Consider the following 15883-nt stretch of genomic DNA (forward strand, 5'->3'; position numbering starts at 1 on the left):
ACAAACATGCTGTAATGCACTACACAACTACTGTGTTGCAGGTTCTACCTTTCGGTGTGGGCTGGGGGACCCAGGCTGGAAGTCCAGAGCCAGGTAGTCTACATTCCCACACTTCCTAGCGGCAGGACTGCTGGTACCACTCACTGCTGGTGAGGTAGATGCTGGGTTTTGCTGAGGAAGAGGAGGAGACCGTGAGGGAACGTGTGTGTATGTGTGTGTGTGTGTATATGTATGTGTGTGTGTTTTTTTTGGTGTGTGTTTGAATGGGGGAGAGGAGAGGCTTGTGAAGAAGGCATACGTTTTCATTTGCATTCAGAATGTAAACATGAGGGTTGTTTTTGCTTTTGCACGTGAATGTCTTTATTCATATTTGTCCAAGATAAACATTCTTGCCAAGAAAAAAAGCGAAGAGAAAAAATCCCCAACATGAATCTCAATCTGTCTCCGAGCCCCACACATATGTTACTATGTTGCTTACTGGGCTGTTAAATTGCTACCGCATCAGAAGACAAATACATAAACAATACACAAACAAACATTACATTCCCACCACCAGCCCACCAGCTTTGGGGAATGTGAATAATAGGGTAAACACAGAACAAAATATGGCTATTAGGAAGCGTCTATAGACACACAAGTTTATGCAAGCAAATGTGAGGGATCTCTCACTGTGTCAAGTAAACATGTTCTAATGTGATGCAACCACATGCAGGATTGGTAGTAAGATGGGTGAGTGTGTGTGTGTGTGTGTGTGTGTGTGTGTGTGTGTGTGTGTGTGTGTGTGTGTGTGAAGGTGGTCCTCACCATGGCCACGTAGTTCTCCTCGCTGTCTGCGGAATCAGTGCTGGTGATGCTCTGAGTGGAGATGGGCCGACAGTGCTGAGAGGACATGGAGTTCATCGCAGGCCTGACACACACACACACACATACACACACACACACAGACAGACAGACAGACAGACAGACACACACACACACACACACACACACACACACACACACACACACATACACACAAACAGACACAGATACAGACACACACACACAACGAGAGAGAGAGAGACAACAGTGGCAATTAGACAGCACAGAATGAGTCAAAAACAGGAACTTCCTACAGGAAGAAACACCAAGGACAGAACCCAAGTACAGTTCCCTCCTCTGCTCTGATGTCGATCTATTTCTGTACATACATTCACTACAACATTCAACAACATTCATGTTGTCATTTATTAATATGTTTTGACCAAAGCATGTATTTTCTTCTCTTTAAGGTGCATTCATGAGTAGGCTACCAAGGTGCTTACATTGGTCTGGTCCAGGACATGGTGACGGGACTCTTGAAGGGCAGCTCATCGATGATGCCATTGCTCCTCAGATCCAGAGGTGTTGGCTTTGCTGCTCGGACAGACAGAAAAAAGACAGAATTGATCAATGAGATGGTGTCTCCTGAGCCACTGGAGCCAACGATAGCCAATCACGTCGAACGATTCCTGTGTCTGCACGGAATGTTCCAGCACACACTCACAGGTGCCCGACTCACTCTTCCTGTTGGGCTTGAGGTTGCGGTTGATGGGAGGCGGCGTGACGTCGCTCAGGCGGCCCGGCCGGTGGGAGAGGGACGCCGTGCTGCCCTTCCTGGCCGGCAGCGTGGCCGAGAACCCGGGGAAGTCGAAGTGGTGCGGCCCAGGGCTCATGGGGATGTAGATGTTCTTGGGGCTGTCGGCCTGGCTGGCGTTGAGCGGGGACGAGCTGGGGTTCATAGGCACGTAGTTGTCCTCCGAGTTGCCACTGTCGGAGCGCGTTAGAGGCGCTTTCGCTCGCTAGGGGGGAACAGATCACGGAAAAATTTGTGAGCTCGCTTCTGGGCAGGCATTCAAGATACAACATTAATAGTGATGATGCAGCATGCAGATGGACTCAGTGCACTTAATGCTTGGTTAAACTCACTGTTTAAATCATTACAACAGAACAACATGGAGGGACACCAGCCAACAAAGAAATAACAGAGTGGACCAGCTCTTTTTATCAGTAAGACCAGAAAATAATTGTCCACTCCACTCTGAAATCCAACCATTCATCCACATTAGTGGGGTAGGATATCAAATGAAGTGCTTTGAGTTACACTGGGAGTTATGCACGCATGAGTGAACAGGCATAGGATGAAGAGCTGTTGCCCCAGCATCTGCTCCTGATGATGATGATGATGATGATGATGATGATGTCTAGTGACATACCAGATAGGAGCTGAAGCCATCATTGACAGATTCCACGGACTGGCCTCCTGAGTTATTGAAGTAGATGGGCCGTTGGTGACTGTTAGTCTCAAAGGAAGAACCTGAGAGGAGAGAGAGAGACATAAAGAGAAATGAAAAAGAGAAAGAGATGAAGAGAGAGAGAGAGAGAACCAACCATGATTGAGCCACCCACCAACTCATTCTGGAGTTCAGTTAAAAGTAATTCTAAACCCAGGAACTAAAAGGAGCCCCCTCAGGGCAAAAGTCTAAGGAGGAAAGAACACAATGACAACAAAGAGAACAAGGTCAGAGTCTTGTGACCAGGGCTGGAATTCTGGCCATGGCAGGTTCCTGCGTGGTGCATTCCTGCATAAATTTTAATGCTGAAACCAACCCCTGCGAAAGAGAACAACCGGAGCTGGTCAGTCGTTACATAAAACGCCTCAATGCTTCCTAATAGGCCTTTCTGGGGATGAAGGAGGGAGAGAAAGAGAGAGAGAGAAAAAAAAAACAGACCCCCCCACCCTCCCCCCCAAAACAGACACTCAGGTGTAGGAACAGACTGCCGCCAGGGTAGACGTGGGTCAAAAGGTGACCTCGCGGCTGGTGCCCCACCGGCCACCAGGGGGAGGGAGTGCAAACAGAGCCTGCTGTTTTCCTCTCTCTTTCTTTCTCTCTCTCTCTCTCTCCCTCTCTCTCTCTCTCTCCCCTGGCTTTTTTTTTATTGCTTATCAGCCTGGAACGAGACATTCTGGTGCTGCTGCTGCCGGCTCGGCTTGAATTTCATTAGCCTCCCAGCAGAGCGACGTCTGCCAGATTGCCCCTTTGTTTTTTTCTCATCAGTAGCTACTGTGAGAGAGAAGAAGGAGGGAGGGAGGGAGGGAGGGAGAGAGAAAGGGTATGTTAAAAAGATAAAGGTAGAGAAACAGAGAGAGGAAGGGAGAGGGAGAAATGAGTGAGAGTAAAAGAAACAGAGTGGGAAAAACAGAGTCGGAGAAAGAGAGGATATGTTGAAATAATAGACAGAGGAACAGAAAGCAAGAGAAGTAGAGAGAGAGGGAGAGAGAGAGGGAGGGAGAGAGAGAGATAGAGAGATGTGGAGAGGAGTAAAAGAGAGGGAAGGAGAGTAATGTGCTCCACAATGGAACAACATGTTTTCCACTGTGGACGGGCCAGGGCCAGTCGCCGCCCGAGGATTTTGAGGATTCCAAGGATGAGGAAACTATCTGCCCTGGCTCACAACAACAAGACAGGAGGGTCCCTAATGAGGAAATGTTCCTCAACAAGAGAGCTGGGCCAGAGGAACCGAGGAAGCCTCTGCCCTGCATTATACATGCAACATGTTCTGCCTACGGAACCTCCACTATGGGAAGGGGGGGGGGGGGATGTAAGAACCTGTTTACATAGACGTTTTGAATGTGTGATTTTATGTGTCTGTGTGTGTGTGTATACACACATGTTTGTGTGTGTGTGTGTATGTGTGTGCGTGTGTGTAGCTTTGCACCTTTGTATGTGTGTATGTGCCTGTGTTTACACACTATAAGATCTCAAACCCACCTCGATGTAGCCTGATGTTCTCCACCGCGGGCAGCGTGTTCCTCCGAGGAATCACCGACACAGTGGTGGCCGCCATCTCTCCGTTGTGGCCCCCAAGCGACTGCGGGCTCCCCCAGCGTGTGTCCGAGCCCTGGCTGCCCCCGGGCTTGGGGGGCCTGGGTGGGGGCCCAGCTCCAGCCGAGGCGGCCTCCGTACCCGAACCGGAGGGCAGCGCGTTGTGGTTCTTGTCAAAGGCGCGCGGCGTCTGGTAGAAGGAGCCCGGCGGCGTGGGCAGCCGGTCGTAGTTGTCCGGCAGCGCCCGGTCATTGGTCAGCGGCGCGTTGCATGGCGTTTTGTAGGCGTACACCTCCTCGGCGCCGTCCAGCTCCAGCTCGGAGAAGCCCAGGCCGCCGTGGTGGGCCGACCCCTCCGAGCTGTAGCCCCTGGGGAGGACGTAGCAGGAGGAGGCCTCGCGCGGAGAGCCCGCCCTGGAGGAGGACGGGAGGGCCTGGCCCTGCTGCGGCCCCGCCTGCTGGTTCTGGTTCTGTCGGCTGGGCTTGGGGAGGCTGTAGAAGCCCTGGAGCTGAGAGCCCATGCCGTTGAGGCAGTGGGAGAAGCCGTGGGTGAGCTTCTGCACGGCCGAGTCGCTGCCCACCAGCAGGCTGCTGCGCGTCGCCTGGGAGAAGCTAGCGCTCCTGCAAAAAAACACCAGACATCAACACAGATGACTACCCATGGAACAACAACAACATGTAGGCCACACAGACTCACAGATACAAATAATCGCACACACACTCATGCACACATGACAAAAATAACACATCAATAAACATAAACAGGTATGTGCATGTAACACTGTATACACATCACACACTAACACACACTCTATCACGTATAAACAATGTGAAAGAGATTTAAAACACAAATCCAGACACGTGTACCCAAACTCGTCCACAGAAATAAACATAAATATCATTTGAACCTTTACTGTGAACTCTCTTTTACACTCTTCCTGGCGGATCAGCATACACCCTCACAGCCATATGTTCATATGCACACAACATGCAACACATATGTTACATGCACAGTGAGGGACTGAAGGAACACACACACACACACACACACACACACACACACTGACACACACACACACACCAGCCTTCATTATGCCAATTTTGACAGGGCTCATCAGGGCCTCTCAGAGACAGACATCTGCCAGCCTCTCCCTCCATGGCATCGCCCCGAAGGGGTCACCTTACCCTGAGCCGCCCCAAATCTGTGCCAATGCACAAATGACCAGGGGCTACCTGTCGTGCATACCAGCTCCTGACAGCATGAACACTTGCAAACAGATGCATGTTGGATAAAATGAAGTGTACAAAAAGCATATCGATTGCATTTATGTTTCAGTTTCGGAAGCCTTCTGCAGAAGCCTTTTCTTACATGCAGTACCTCCATTAGCCACTAGAGGTGGACACGCACAATCTTTTTGTTTGTCTCTGCTTTTGCCTCTCCCTGACGTAAATACCAGAAACACTGACAAGTGATTGATACCCCCTTTGAGAATGCAATTTCATAATGGACCTAGTGCTCTATCTGAAGAAATAAATCCTTCTTGTTTTTCTCCCCTGATGACGTGCCATTTTGTGATACCAGCTCGATCACTAACCAGGCCTGCACTCTGGGGTGATAGGACCAGAGGGGAGGGGGAATGAGGCCACAGCCCCACAGCACGTACACGCGGCTTGGGAGGGCGAGCGCTCGGAGACTGGCTAGGCTAGGAGAGAGAGGGAGGACATTTTTTCCCACAGTAAATAGACTCGGACTGGCACCCGAGGGGTCACGGGTCATTTGTTTATGCAGCTCTGCACAAGGACTGCGCATCAGAGCCTTGTTTGTATGTGTGTGTGTATGTGTGTGTATTTGTGTGTATTTGTGTGTGTGTGTGTGTGTGTGTGTGTGTGTGTGTGTGTGTGTGTGTGTGTGTGTATCTGAAATATTGTGTGTGTTTGTGTGTTCAGGGGCACGCTGTTTGTGCCATTAAAGGCAGATAATACATGTGAAAACATAATAGGCTTTAGCCGCTGCAATGAAAATATGTCTGTCTCTCTCCCTCTCTCTCTCTCTCTCTCTCTCATGTCCCACACCCTCACCTCGATCTACCCCTAATGCATCTGGGTCCAGCGCACGCATCCTGTCAGTGCCTTAGGTTTCGGTTTCTCTTAATCACCTTGAGACAATGCACATTGTTCAGGGCACTGTGTAAATACAAATGAGATGAAATGAGCTGGTCGTCCTTGCGGGTGTCGAGGAAGACTGCCCCTGCCCGGCTGCAAGGACGAAGGCTCCAGGCGGAGAAGGGGGGGGGGGGGGGGGGGTAGGATTGGAACAATGGTCGAGGAGATTTGGATATAAACTCAGCTACGTGCATCATCCCCGCGCAAACATTTAGATGTAGGTCACTGTTGTTTTTCCGCTGGCACTGCACACTGAACTGTGGCGCAGGTTGAGGACTCTTCAGTGTGTGTGACAAATGCAGTGAGCGGTCGAATAATCTTGTCAGTTAGCTTTGGTATTTGCCCCAGTACCCTAACAAACGGAAGTGGCTGTGCAACTGGCCTGGTAGACCTACTGAACTCCTATCGACCTGCCGAGCATACTAAAACAAATGAACGTCAAAGATTTATCATAAATGAGAACCTCCAAACTATTACGCGCTTTTCCATTCAATTTTCATCGTGGGTATTGCGGATCGATACATTACACACACAGCAGAGAGCCCCCCCACCCCAGTCTGTGCCAGACACACCCGCATGAGCTTCAGGAGGCCAATCAGGCGAATTAGCCCGCAAACTCCTCCAGCATCCTAATGATTAATCGACGTCTCTCCGGTTGCACAAGTGCAATTTATAGCCCTCTCAATTTATTTGGCCCAGCCATCTTGGCCTCACATAATGATCATAACGTAATATCTAATTTGGATGTGAAGAATGATTAGTCACCCCAGTGTCAGGTCATTCTGATGAATGACCACGCAGGGAGAGGTTTGAGGGGACAGGGGAGTGTAAGGCTAATATTCACAGTGCTCTCGGTGTTTCTCTGTGTGCCTTACATCTGGCGGATTAAGATTTTGTTCACACTCTTCGGCTGTTCTCTGGGGTGTGCGAAGACGTTTATGCAGAGGCTGCGGACTAGCGCCGGTGGTTTTTCCCTGTCGGCTGTCTGCGGGCGCAGCCAAGGGGGTGATGGATTGCTGCGGCCACGATCGTTGATCACACGGGACGCGCTCGGGATGTGGAATTATTATTAAGATGCCATTTGGTGCTAGGGATGTGGTGGTCGGAGATTACGGACCAAATGAATGAATAGGTGGATGAGGAGTGATGGAGTGAGCGAGAGGGTGATGAAGTGAACGAGTGAAGACATGAGTAAATGAATGCAAATGAACGAATATAGTGAGTGTGTGAGTGTGGGTGAGTGAGTGAGTAAGCGGGAGACTTGTGTTTGAGACTTGTGTGAGTAAGTGCATGCATGCCTGACTGGACGGCTATGCTGGATGGCTATTTGCGCGTGAGAAAAAGACCAGCCCCACCCAGATCACAAAAATGTGATGTAATGCAGGTAGCAGTTTAAGTGTCTGAACATGCAGAGATTAACACAGAGGGACACCGAGGCCATATAAGTTCTCTTGTTGTAGAATTTGCCCATTTAGATCTTAACACCGTTTGTCGACCTTAGTTTTAATTCCTACAATTAATTGTTTTTTGTTGTTTTTTTCATGCAGGCCACCATAAGGAAACAACTACCAGAGTGGTTTCAACTCAAACGTGCCAACGTGCCGCCCACATCTGTCTCATCCCAGCCTGCCTGCCCACGCTGCTAAAATGGAGTGATCCACAGCTAAATTCCTGACTGACCATATCAGTTTCATCTCAGTAACACAGCCAGTTTGGGTGTCTGGCTGAGTGTGTGTGTGTGGCCCTGGGGTTGTATGACAGAACAGAGGAAACCCCCCTTCATGCCCCCAACCCCCTTTCCATTGAGGATGGAGGCGGGGGTGGAGGGGTGGGGGTGGGGGGGGTGCTAGGTTAGGCTAAGGTCGTGACCTCTTACCGAGTGCCCTCCGTCTTCCTGCTCAAGCACTGGTGCAGGAGGAGGTAGTCCTGGGGCGCGGAGTTGGGCAGGGAGCCGTGGCCATGGCGGACGGGCATGTCGAAGGTGAAGAGCATGGGCTGGCTGGAGTGGACGGGGCCAGCGGACTTGCGCTCGCCCGCCAGGGGCGCCAGGGAGCCCCCGAGGTCACCGGCCATGGAGCGAGGCATGGGGGCAGAGGACGACCTCTCGTCTGCAAGGCAACAACAGAAAACAAGGAAACAACAAACAGTTAGTGGCAGAACAAACAAACAGGCTCGGCCACAGACTTGTTTTGGTGTTTACGGTGGGTTGTTTGTGCAGGTGGTGTTCATGTCAACCCAGTTTGGTTTTGCTTGTTTTTTTCCCTTCAGACCAAAATACTATCACTTTCATTTTCTATTCTTTTGTTTTCTTCTCTTTTCAATGGAATGTCAGACCCAAAAACAAGGGAGCAAAGTAGTAGTGGCTAGCATGGAAAAATAACAAAACAACACACCCACACATACACCCCACCCACAGCACACCCATACTCACACACACACACACACACACACACACACACACACACAAACAGACAAACCTGAACCACTACTCTGGTCAAGGCTGCTCGTTTAAATCCATTTCCTCCATTGGCCCTGTGGCATGTCCACGCTCTCCCGCCCTGATCAATGAAGTCAAAAGGCCAGGATGGGGGATCAACTGGGGGCTTTAAGCCCTAACATCCATGTCCACTTGGACTCAATAGCCCTCAGAATGCCCTCTGAAACTCAATCAGGAAAGAGGGGCTATCCATCCATCAGGACGAAGGGGAAAGGGGGGTTGGGGTGGATGGGTGATAGGAGGAAAGGAGGGGGGTGTCAAGAGCACAATCCTTCTGTTTTTGGAGACTTCTGACAAAGGTCACACATCCCATCAGCGGCCTCTCAGCCTCCTCTTTACTGTGTTAATGATAAGCACACTGTTGGGTCAGGGCTCATCGGCACAGCTTCTCTTTCTCTTTCTCTTTCTCTCTCTCTCTCTCTCTCTCCCTTTCCCTCTCTCTCTCTCTCTCTCTCTCTCTCTCTCTCTCTCTCTTTTCTGTTCTTTTCTATCTGCTTTCTCTATGGAGGAGACAGGGGGCCCTGTGTGAACGGAGTGGCCTTTCAGCGGTGTTGTTGCTCGGTGACATCTTTGATTTCTGCAGCCGTGGGTCTGCCGAGCCGGGGCCGGTCTCAGGCCCGGCTGCCCAAAATAGCTCCGGGCCCCGTGCCAGGAACCAGGAAGTCCACATGACCCCTTTCTCACTCTCTCTCCCTCTCTCTCTAGCTCGTTTACTCTCTCCCCCTTTCGTTCTCTCTCCCACTCATCCCTCCTCTCTCTGCCTCTCGCTCTGCACTCCCTTACACTATTCATCCTTCATTCTCTGCTCTCTATCAGTCTCTCCCTTTCTCTCTCTCTCCTCCAAATCCTTCTCTTTCTCCTTGCCCACAATTCTTCTCTTCCTTACAATCTCTCTCTCTCTCTCTCTCTCTCTCTCTCTCGGCCTCTATTTCTGTTCTTTCGCTCAGTTCTCTCTCAATTCCTTTGTGTATTCTTTTCTCTCTTTTCATTTCTCCCTCTTTCAGACCTTAGTCATTTGCTTTCTTATTCTTTCCATTTGCCAATCTCGTCTTCACTCCCACGACTAACTCTCCCCCTCTCTCCATCTCACTCCAACAATTTACTCTCCTCTCTTATTCTCAAACGTTCTGTTTTCACTCCTCTCCTTGATCTCTCTCACTTTCTCCTACACACACACACACACACACACACACACACACACACACACACACACACACACAAACATACACACGCAAAAAAACACAGACACACACACACACACACACACACACACACACACACACACAATCTCTTGCTGATAATTATAACAGGAGAGAAGGGATGGGAGGGGAGTGTGGAGTGGTGTAGGTGTGGGCGGTGTGGTGCGGCGCGGTCTACTACTCACAACTATCTCTGCTGAACCAGCCAATGCATGCTGGGAAGCAAACACTTCCAGCTCACCCCTGTGACCCTACTCTGGGAAGTGAGCTGCTTACGGCACTCCCTGGACATATGGCTCATTTGCACTTTACAACTCAACGGATTCTTCCACACACTTCCACTGTACTGCTGAGGAGAGCCAGAAAGATGATGGATTCCAAAGAACTAAGTGGCTTAAACACAGACGATGATACACAAACACTACAAACAGTTCAGCCCATAATGATTCATAATGAGTCATGCCAAAATTTTTATTTAATACAATTTCTGATTTACTAAAAAGACAGATTTCTTTTTTTATTTATATCTCTGGCACATCTTTTGTCTCATGCTTATGTCATTTCCAGACAGACGGAAGGTCAAACAAAAATATTTACAGCAAAATATGGCATGGGTATGAATCATTTTGGGTTTAGCTGTGTCTACAGTACGTACATTATGTTATGAGAAATTAATGCTAACAGATTATGTGTGCAGCATATGGCATGCTGTTTATGCCTCACTCACATGTGGGAGAAAGAGAGAGAGAGAGAGAGAGAGAGAGAGAGAGAGAGAGAGAGAGAGAGAGAGAGACACTCACATAATTGCACACATCCTGAATTTCACCCTCAGTGGAAACACTAGTACCACTCGCTGAAAGAAAAGAGTGGCCTTGCGCAGCCTTCTTCGTGTGGGCTGCCATGGGCCCACCCTGACCACCAAAGCGTCACCATGGCCAAACAGGGAACTACGGGCCTCTCACTGACCAATGAGGTCACAACATGGCCCGGGGCAGTGAAGCACTGGGACAGTGAACTGCAGGAGTCTACACCCACCCTTACCCATCCCCCCTCCCCCACCCCCCACCCCCACCTCCTCCACCCTACTGACCACCACAGTGTAGGACGGAGGGAGAGAACCAATAAACGCCCCAGGAGCGCTTCCAAACAATTTCAATCCAGCCATTGTTATCAGGGCGACTCAGAGAGAGTCTCCAGTGACCAGGCAGGGCGTGAGGCTGTACACCAGGCCAATACTACACAAGTGGTTAGATACACATTAGGGAATACATATCAAGTGTATTCACGTGTATTCACTCACACACACACACACACACACACACACACACACACACACACACACACACACACACACACACACAACAACCAACAGTGTGCATATTATACACAAATATGTACACATCCACACACAGGCGCCCATAAAAGCATCCATGCAGGATCCAGGCCATTGCACCCAGGGCCTAGTAACACGCACAGATGTATTGATTATTGAAGGGGTGTGTGTGTGTGTCTGTGTGTTTGTGTGTCTCTGTGTGGAAGCAGTGGGGGCGAGCACCAGGCTGTCGGTTCAGAGTTTAGCTGCTGCGGATGAGTCGTGTTGCCGTGTAAACTTCACTCGAGGGAGAAGGCAAAAAAATAAACCGAAAATCGCTAGAAGCGAAAGTGCTGCTGAACGTAAATGTCTGCTCTGGTGATGTGGGGATTTGTTCTTGTGACCTCAAACCAGATGAGAAAAGGTCAGAGAGAATGGCAAACAGCTGGGCAGTGGGTCATCCTAGCCCCAGTCGGAGTAGCCACAGTGGCTCATCACGACACTAATGGGAGATGTGATCAATATGGCTACACTTGAAAACAAAATCCCACGTCTGTTTACTCAAGAACAAAAATCCACACTTGACCACAAAGTGCTTTTACAGCTGAGCCAATAGCAGGGCTCCACGTGGATATTTAAGATATTACAGAAAGGAAAATCAAGCATTTTCTCCGCAGTTATATTTTAAAGCTGTCATACATTTCACTGACCCTTAAGGAGATAAAAGTCCAGTTAGTGTGATAGCTGAAAATGAAAATAAATAAATAAATAAATATGGAACTGTAATATGCGATGGGGAGGCTGCTTGAGACAGTATATGCCACTTAAATTCCCCATCAAATCAGATCTTTGAGAACACCAGTCATGCGCTTGAAGCGCGGTCCAAATGCCAGCTGGGCAGCCAGGCCGGCTTAGTGAATAACTCATCGTTGCACTGGGTCAAAGACCAAACGAGTTCATAAGGAATTTTCCATTCGCGCTCCGACGATACACCACCTTCTGTACCATCAGTAATGTTGACATCATGTAATCGATTTAGCCTGGTGGTCTCTGGAGTCCAAAATTAGAAGAAGCCCGGTGTGGCGGCGAGTACACAAGGCCTGTCTTTGTAGGGAACTCATTTCCTCCCTAGGACCCCATCAAAGTCAAACAAGGACAGCTCATAATACAATTTGTCACTATTACATAAAAATAGAAATATGAGATGATGACCAAATCTGATTAAAGTGAGAGTGGGAGATGGAGAATGAGAGAGATGGAGAGAGAGAGAGAGAGAGAAAGAGAGCGAGAGAGAGAGAGAAATAGGATTCCACAGATTCTTACGTTTAAAAATGGAACACAGTGATCTTGATGTGATCTGTTGTTGCAGTTCGTTTTTGTCATGCTACACCAATCATGACCTCTCAATGAAAATATTACAGCAACAAAAAGACAAGTCTTACACATGAAGCAATAACTGCAATAACTAAGCAATAACTGTCTCGCTGTGTAACTGAAACAACTACACACTATACGACACAAAAGAACTTCTCCTCACAAGCTCTACACTGTAGACGCTGGTCACAGAATTAGAAACAATTAGGCAACGGTGCTCGGGGAAGACATCCCTGGGGGGCACGGGAGGCCTCCCAAACCGAGCCCCGGATACCGGCCGCACTCAAAACAGCACAACACGAGCAGACAGACATCTTTTGTCCCTCGGGAGCCCTTCCCTCCTCACTCACTCACTCACTGACTCAGGATGGCTGGGATGGCCACTCCATCACACAAAACAACCCACCAGCTCCCTCATGGCATTCTGGGACAGCCATTTGCATTCCTGGACTCTGTACCCGACTCCATTTTCCTAAACGAGATGGACAGTGCCAGATAATGGCCCCAGTGCTGCTGGTCACGGTGGGCCACAGGCTGGTGGATGTGGCCATAAACGCTAGCGGGGCTGGTGCATGGCTGGTGGGAGGCCTGGGAGGGGGGATGGGTGTGCTGCTAAGACAAGTGTATGGGTAGATGGCTTAGAAAGACTCTCTTTTCTTCCTAACATCCCTACCTCTATCAGCATCTCTATATTTGATAATTTTCTTTCTTTCTTTTTCTTTCTTTCTTTCTTTCAATATATTATTCCACTGCTTTCTTATCTTTTTTCCTATGCTTCTCTCTCTCTCTCCCTTTCTCCCTCTCTCCTTCTCTCTCTGTGGTGCAATTAGCAGAGTGACATGGAGGATGGCGAACGAGCGAGTGAGAGAGAGAGAGAGAGAGAGTGCAGGGCAGGAGGGAGCCCAGCCCGCCGGTGGTCTCTGATCACATTACTAACCCCCCCCCCCCCCACCACGCCCGCCGCTCCTCAGCTCCACTGTGTCATGTGAGCACTGGCCTGCTCCACAGGACAACATCAATTAGCCTCCATGGAGGGAGTGTGCTGATCAATCAGACCGGGGGGGTGGAGTGTGTGTGTGTGTGCGTGTGTGTGCGTGTGTGGTGGGTTGGGGGGTCTGAGGGGGAAGGCTGCATGGAAATGGGTGAACGAAGGGGATGTGTGTGTGTGTGTCTGTGTGTGTGTGTGTGTGTGTATGTATGTGTCTGTGTGTGTGTGTGTGTGTTTGTGTGTGTCTGTGTGTGTCTGTGTGTGTGTGTCTGTGTGTGTGTGTGTGTGTGTGCGCGTGTGTGTGTGTGTGTGTGTGTGTGTGTGTGTGTGGGGTGGGGTGGGGGGGTGTCCAGCACGCCAGTTTTGTCAGCACCCATGAAATCACAACGCCGGTTTTAGAGTGATTTCATTCTTCTCATGAAATCAAGACGAGTTTCTCTCTCATCTAATTTGCTATTTGCTTCTCTCTCTTTCCCTCCCTCCATCCCTCCCTCTTTCCCTCCCTCCCTCTCTGTCTCTCTTTTGCATGCTCCTTCCATCCCTTTGTGCCCTACTTTCCAGCGCTGCATGCGTGCCCGTGCTTTTTGTCACAGATAGATCTGAAAGCTGCTCTATGACATAAGCTGTAGACTAAACAGGCGCGGTGTGGTGTGGTGTGGTGTGGTGTGGTGCGTTGCGGGAGGTCTGCTCAGGGCATTAGTGGCCTTGTATTGTGTTTCACTCTCTCTCCCTTTTCTCGGGGTGGCGGTGGAAAAACTGAGAAACGGTACCTGGAACGGGTCAGCACCAGGCGGACTGCAGAGCGGGGGGGTGAGCCAGGGGAGGTCAATCCACCCCGACAGGCATTCCGAGGCCGGGCCTACAGCACGGAGGGGTGGAAATACTGAAGTCATGCTGCAGCGCACCGCACCGCACCAGGGGGAGTGGAGGAGGAGAAGGGTGGAGCAGGGAGGCTCCATCTCAGCTAGGAGTCAGGCCGGGACGGCCCCACCTCTGACCAGTGAACATACAGTCATGGTGGGTGGGTGGATGGATGGAGGAAGGGTGGATGCGTCAGGATGCGTTTTGCCCCCAAGCTAACCCAATCCCTCAGTATCTCAATAAGCAAGCGCAGTTTTACTAAATGATTCCCAGTGCCTGGTTATTCATGGATTCATGCTACAAATGTCACAGAATAAAGAAACGTTCTTGGCCAGATACTCAGCCACCCACCGGTCCCAACGAGCTGAGCTGAGACAGATCCACCACAAAGCATACAGTCATGGAGGGTGGGTGGATGCATGGGTGGAGAGTGTGTTAGGATACCTCTGACCCCAAACTCACCCTCAGCATGTCAGCAGGAGCAGTGGTTGGTCATTCATGCATCTGTATTCTGCGCTGTGTTGGCGACTGCCCGGCATAGCCCTGCGCCAGTCCAAGCTAGCGGCCCAAGCTCAAACCCATGAACTTGAGGCCCCTCAGATTGGGTGGTGGTTGTGCTAACATGGAGTGCTAACATGGAGCCCATGGGTGCTAGGTGCATCTGTCACCAGCATGTCTCTTAAGGTGTCGTGAGGGAGGTTTATGCACATGATGCCAGCTGGCTACTGCTATACATTCACACTACAACGACAACAAAAACTGACATAGTAATTGAAGTTAGGTTGGTCAGTGATAACAAAGTAGCCTACATTTGTGCAAAATACATGCTCTCTGGAGAAAAACACCCACGTATAGATGTTTCACAGTGCTCTAACATATTGTGATGACATATCCAATGTTAACTCTCTGACTCCAAACTTGACCCACTGCCCTAAATAGTCTCCAAACAAACACTCCTCACTTTCATCTTCAGGGAGCACTTAAGACACCTGTCTGAATACATCATCTCCTGCTAGGGAACTGCCAAAAACCTTGCAAAGCGAAGTTCCCCAGGTACACAAAAGACAGCGAGGAGGACCTCATGTGTACTTCATGTGATCCTCCCCTAAGCTGGCAACAGACCAAAACCACAAGAATGCGTTTTAGCTGTGCAAACAATTTGCAGGTGAATAGGGAACTGACAGATATATGACCTGGTAAACTTTTATGCAGGTGTCACAACTCAAACTAAAGCGATGTCACTCAAGTGGTTTTTGAAGTGCTTTGTTTTGGTTGATGCTGGACCCGTCTCCTTGGTTGTTCAAAGCTGTGTTTTGTTCTCTCTGCTTCTCTGAGAAGAAACTGATTTTCAGAAAGATTTCCTTCCAGTTCCATCCAACTTTGTTTTTCCTAATTCACTGTCTCCACAATGTACTCACAGGCCAAACAATGCATCTGTGAAAGAATTCAGGTTCGTTGACAGGGGGGAAAAAATCTGAAAAAAGTGAAATGACAAGGGTGTGAAATGGTTTCATCCTCCCCCCACAGAATAAAGGACTGAAAGACAAAACAACAATAGAAGAGACAGAGAAAGAGACTGCTGACTCGAGAAAATGAAAAAAAAAAAAAACCTCATTCAGGTCGACTGCGGTTGCGAAAGCATCAC

At 49.5% G+C, this 15883-nt stretch overlaps 1 protein-coding gene across 2 annotated transcripts in view; it reads right to left on the bottom strand.

Moving 5' to 3' along the window:
* gab2 (GRB2-associated binding protein 2) overlaps window positions 1-15883 on the bottom strand; it is a 50912-nt gene that overhangs the window by 3787 nt on the left and 31242 nt on the right. Inside the window, exons 3-9 of one of the 2 annotated variants that reach the window (XM_042063680.1) lie at window positions 7884-8115; window positions 3792-4465; window positions 2235-2335; window positions 1541-1820; window positions 1305-1395; window positions 805-907; window positions 49-171 (exon numbers count right to left, since the gene is read on the bottom strand). In XM_042063680.1, coding sequence (XP_041919614.1) covers window positions 49-171; window positions 805-907; window positions 1305-1395; window positions 1541-1820; window positions 2235-2335; window positions 3792-4465; window positions 7884-8115 — 1604 coding nt within the window. Of the gene's footprint in view, window positions 1-48; window positions 172-804; window positions 908-1304; window positions 1396-1525; window positions 1821-2234; window positions 2336-3791; window positions 4466-7883; window positions 8116-15883 lie in introns of both variants that reach the window. The other variant, XM_042063679.1, reaches the window with a different exon arrangement.

Source organism: Alosa sapidissima, chromosome 15 (genome assembly GCF_018492685.1).
Source record: "Alosa sapidissima isolate fAloSap1 chromosome 15, fAloSap1.pri, whole genome shotgun sequence".
Classification (NCBI taxonomy): Eukaryota; Metazoa; Chordata; class Actinopteri; order Clupeiformes; family Clupeidae; genus Alosa; species Alosa sapidissima.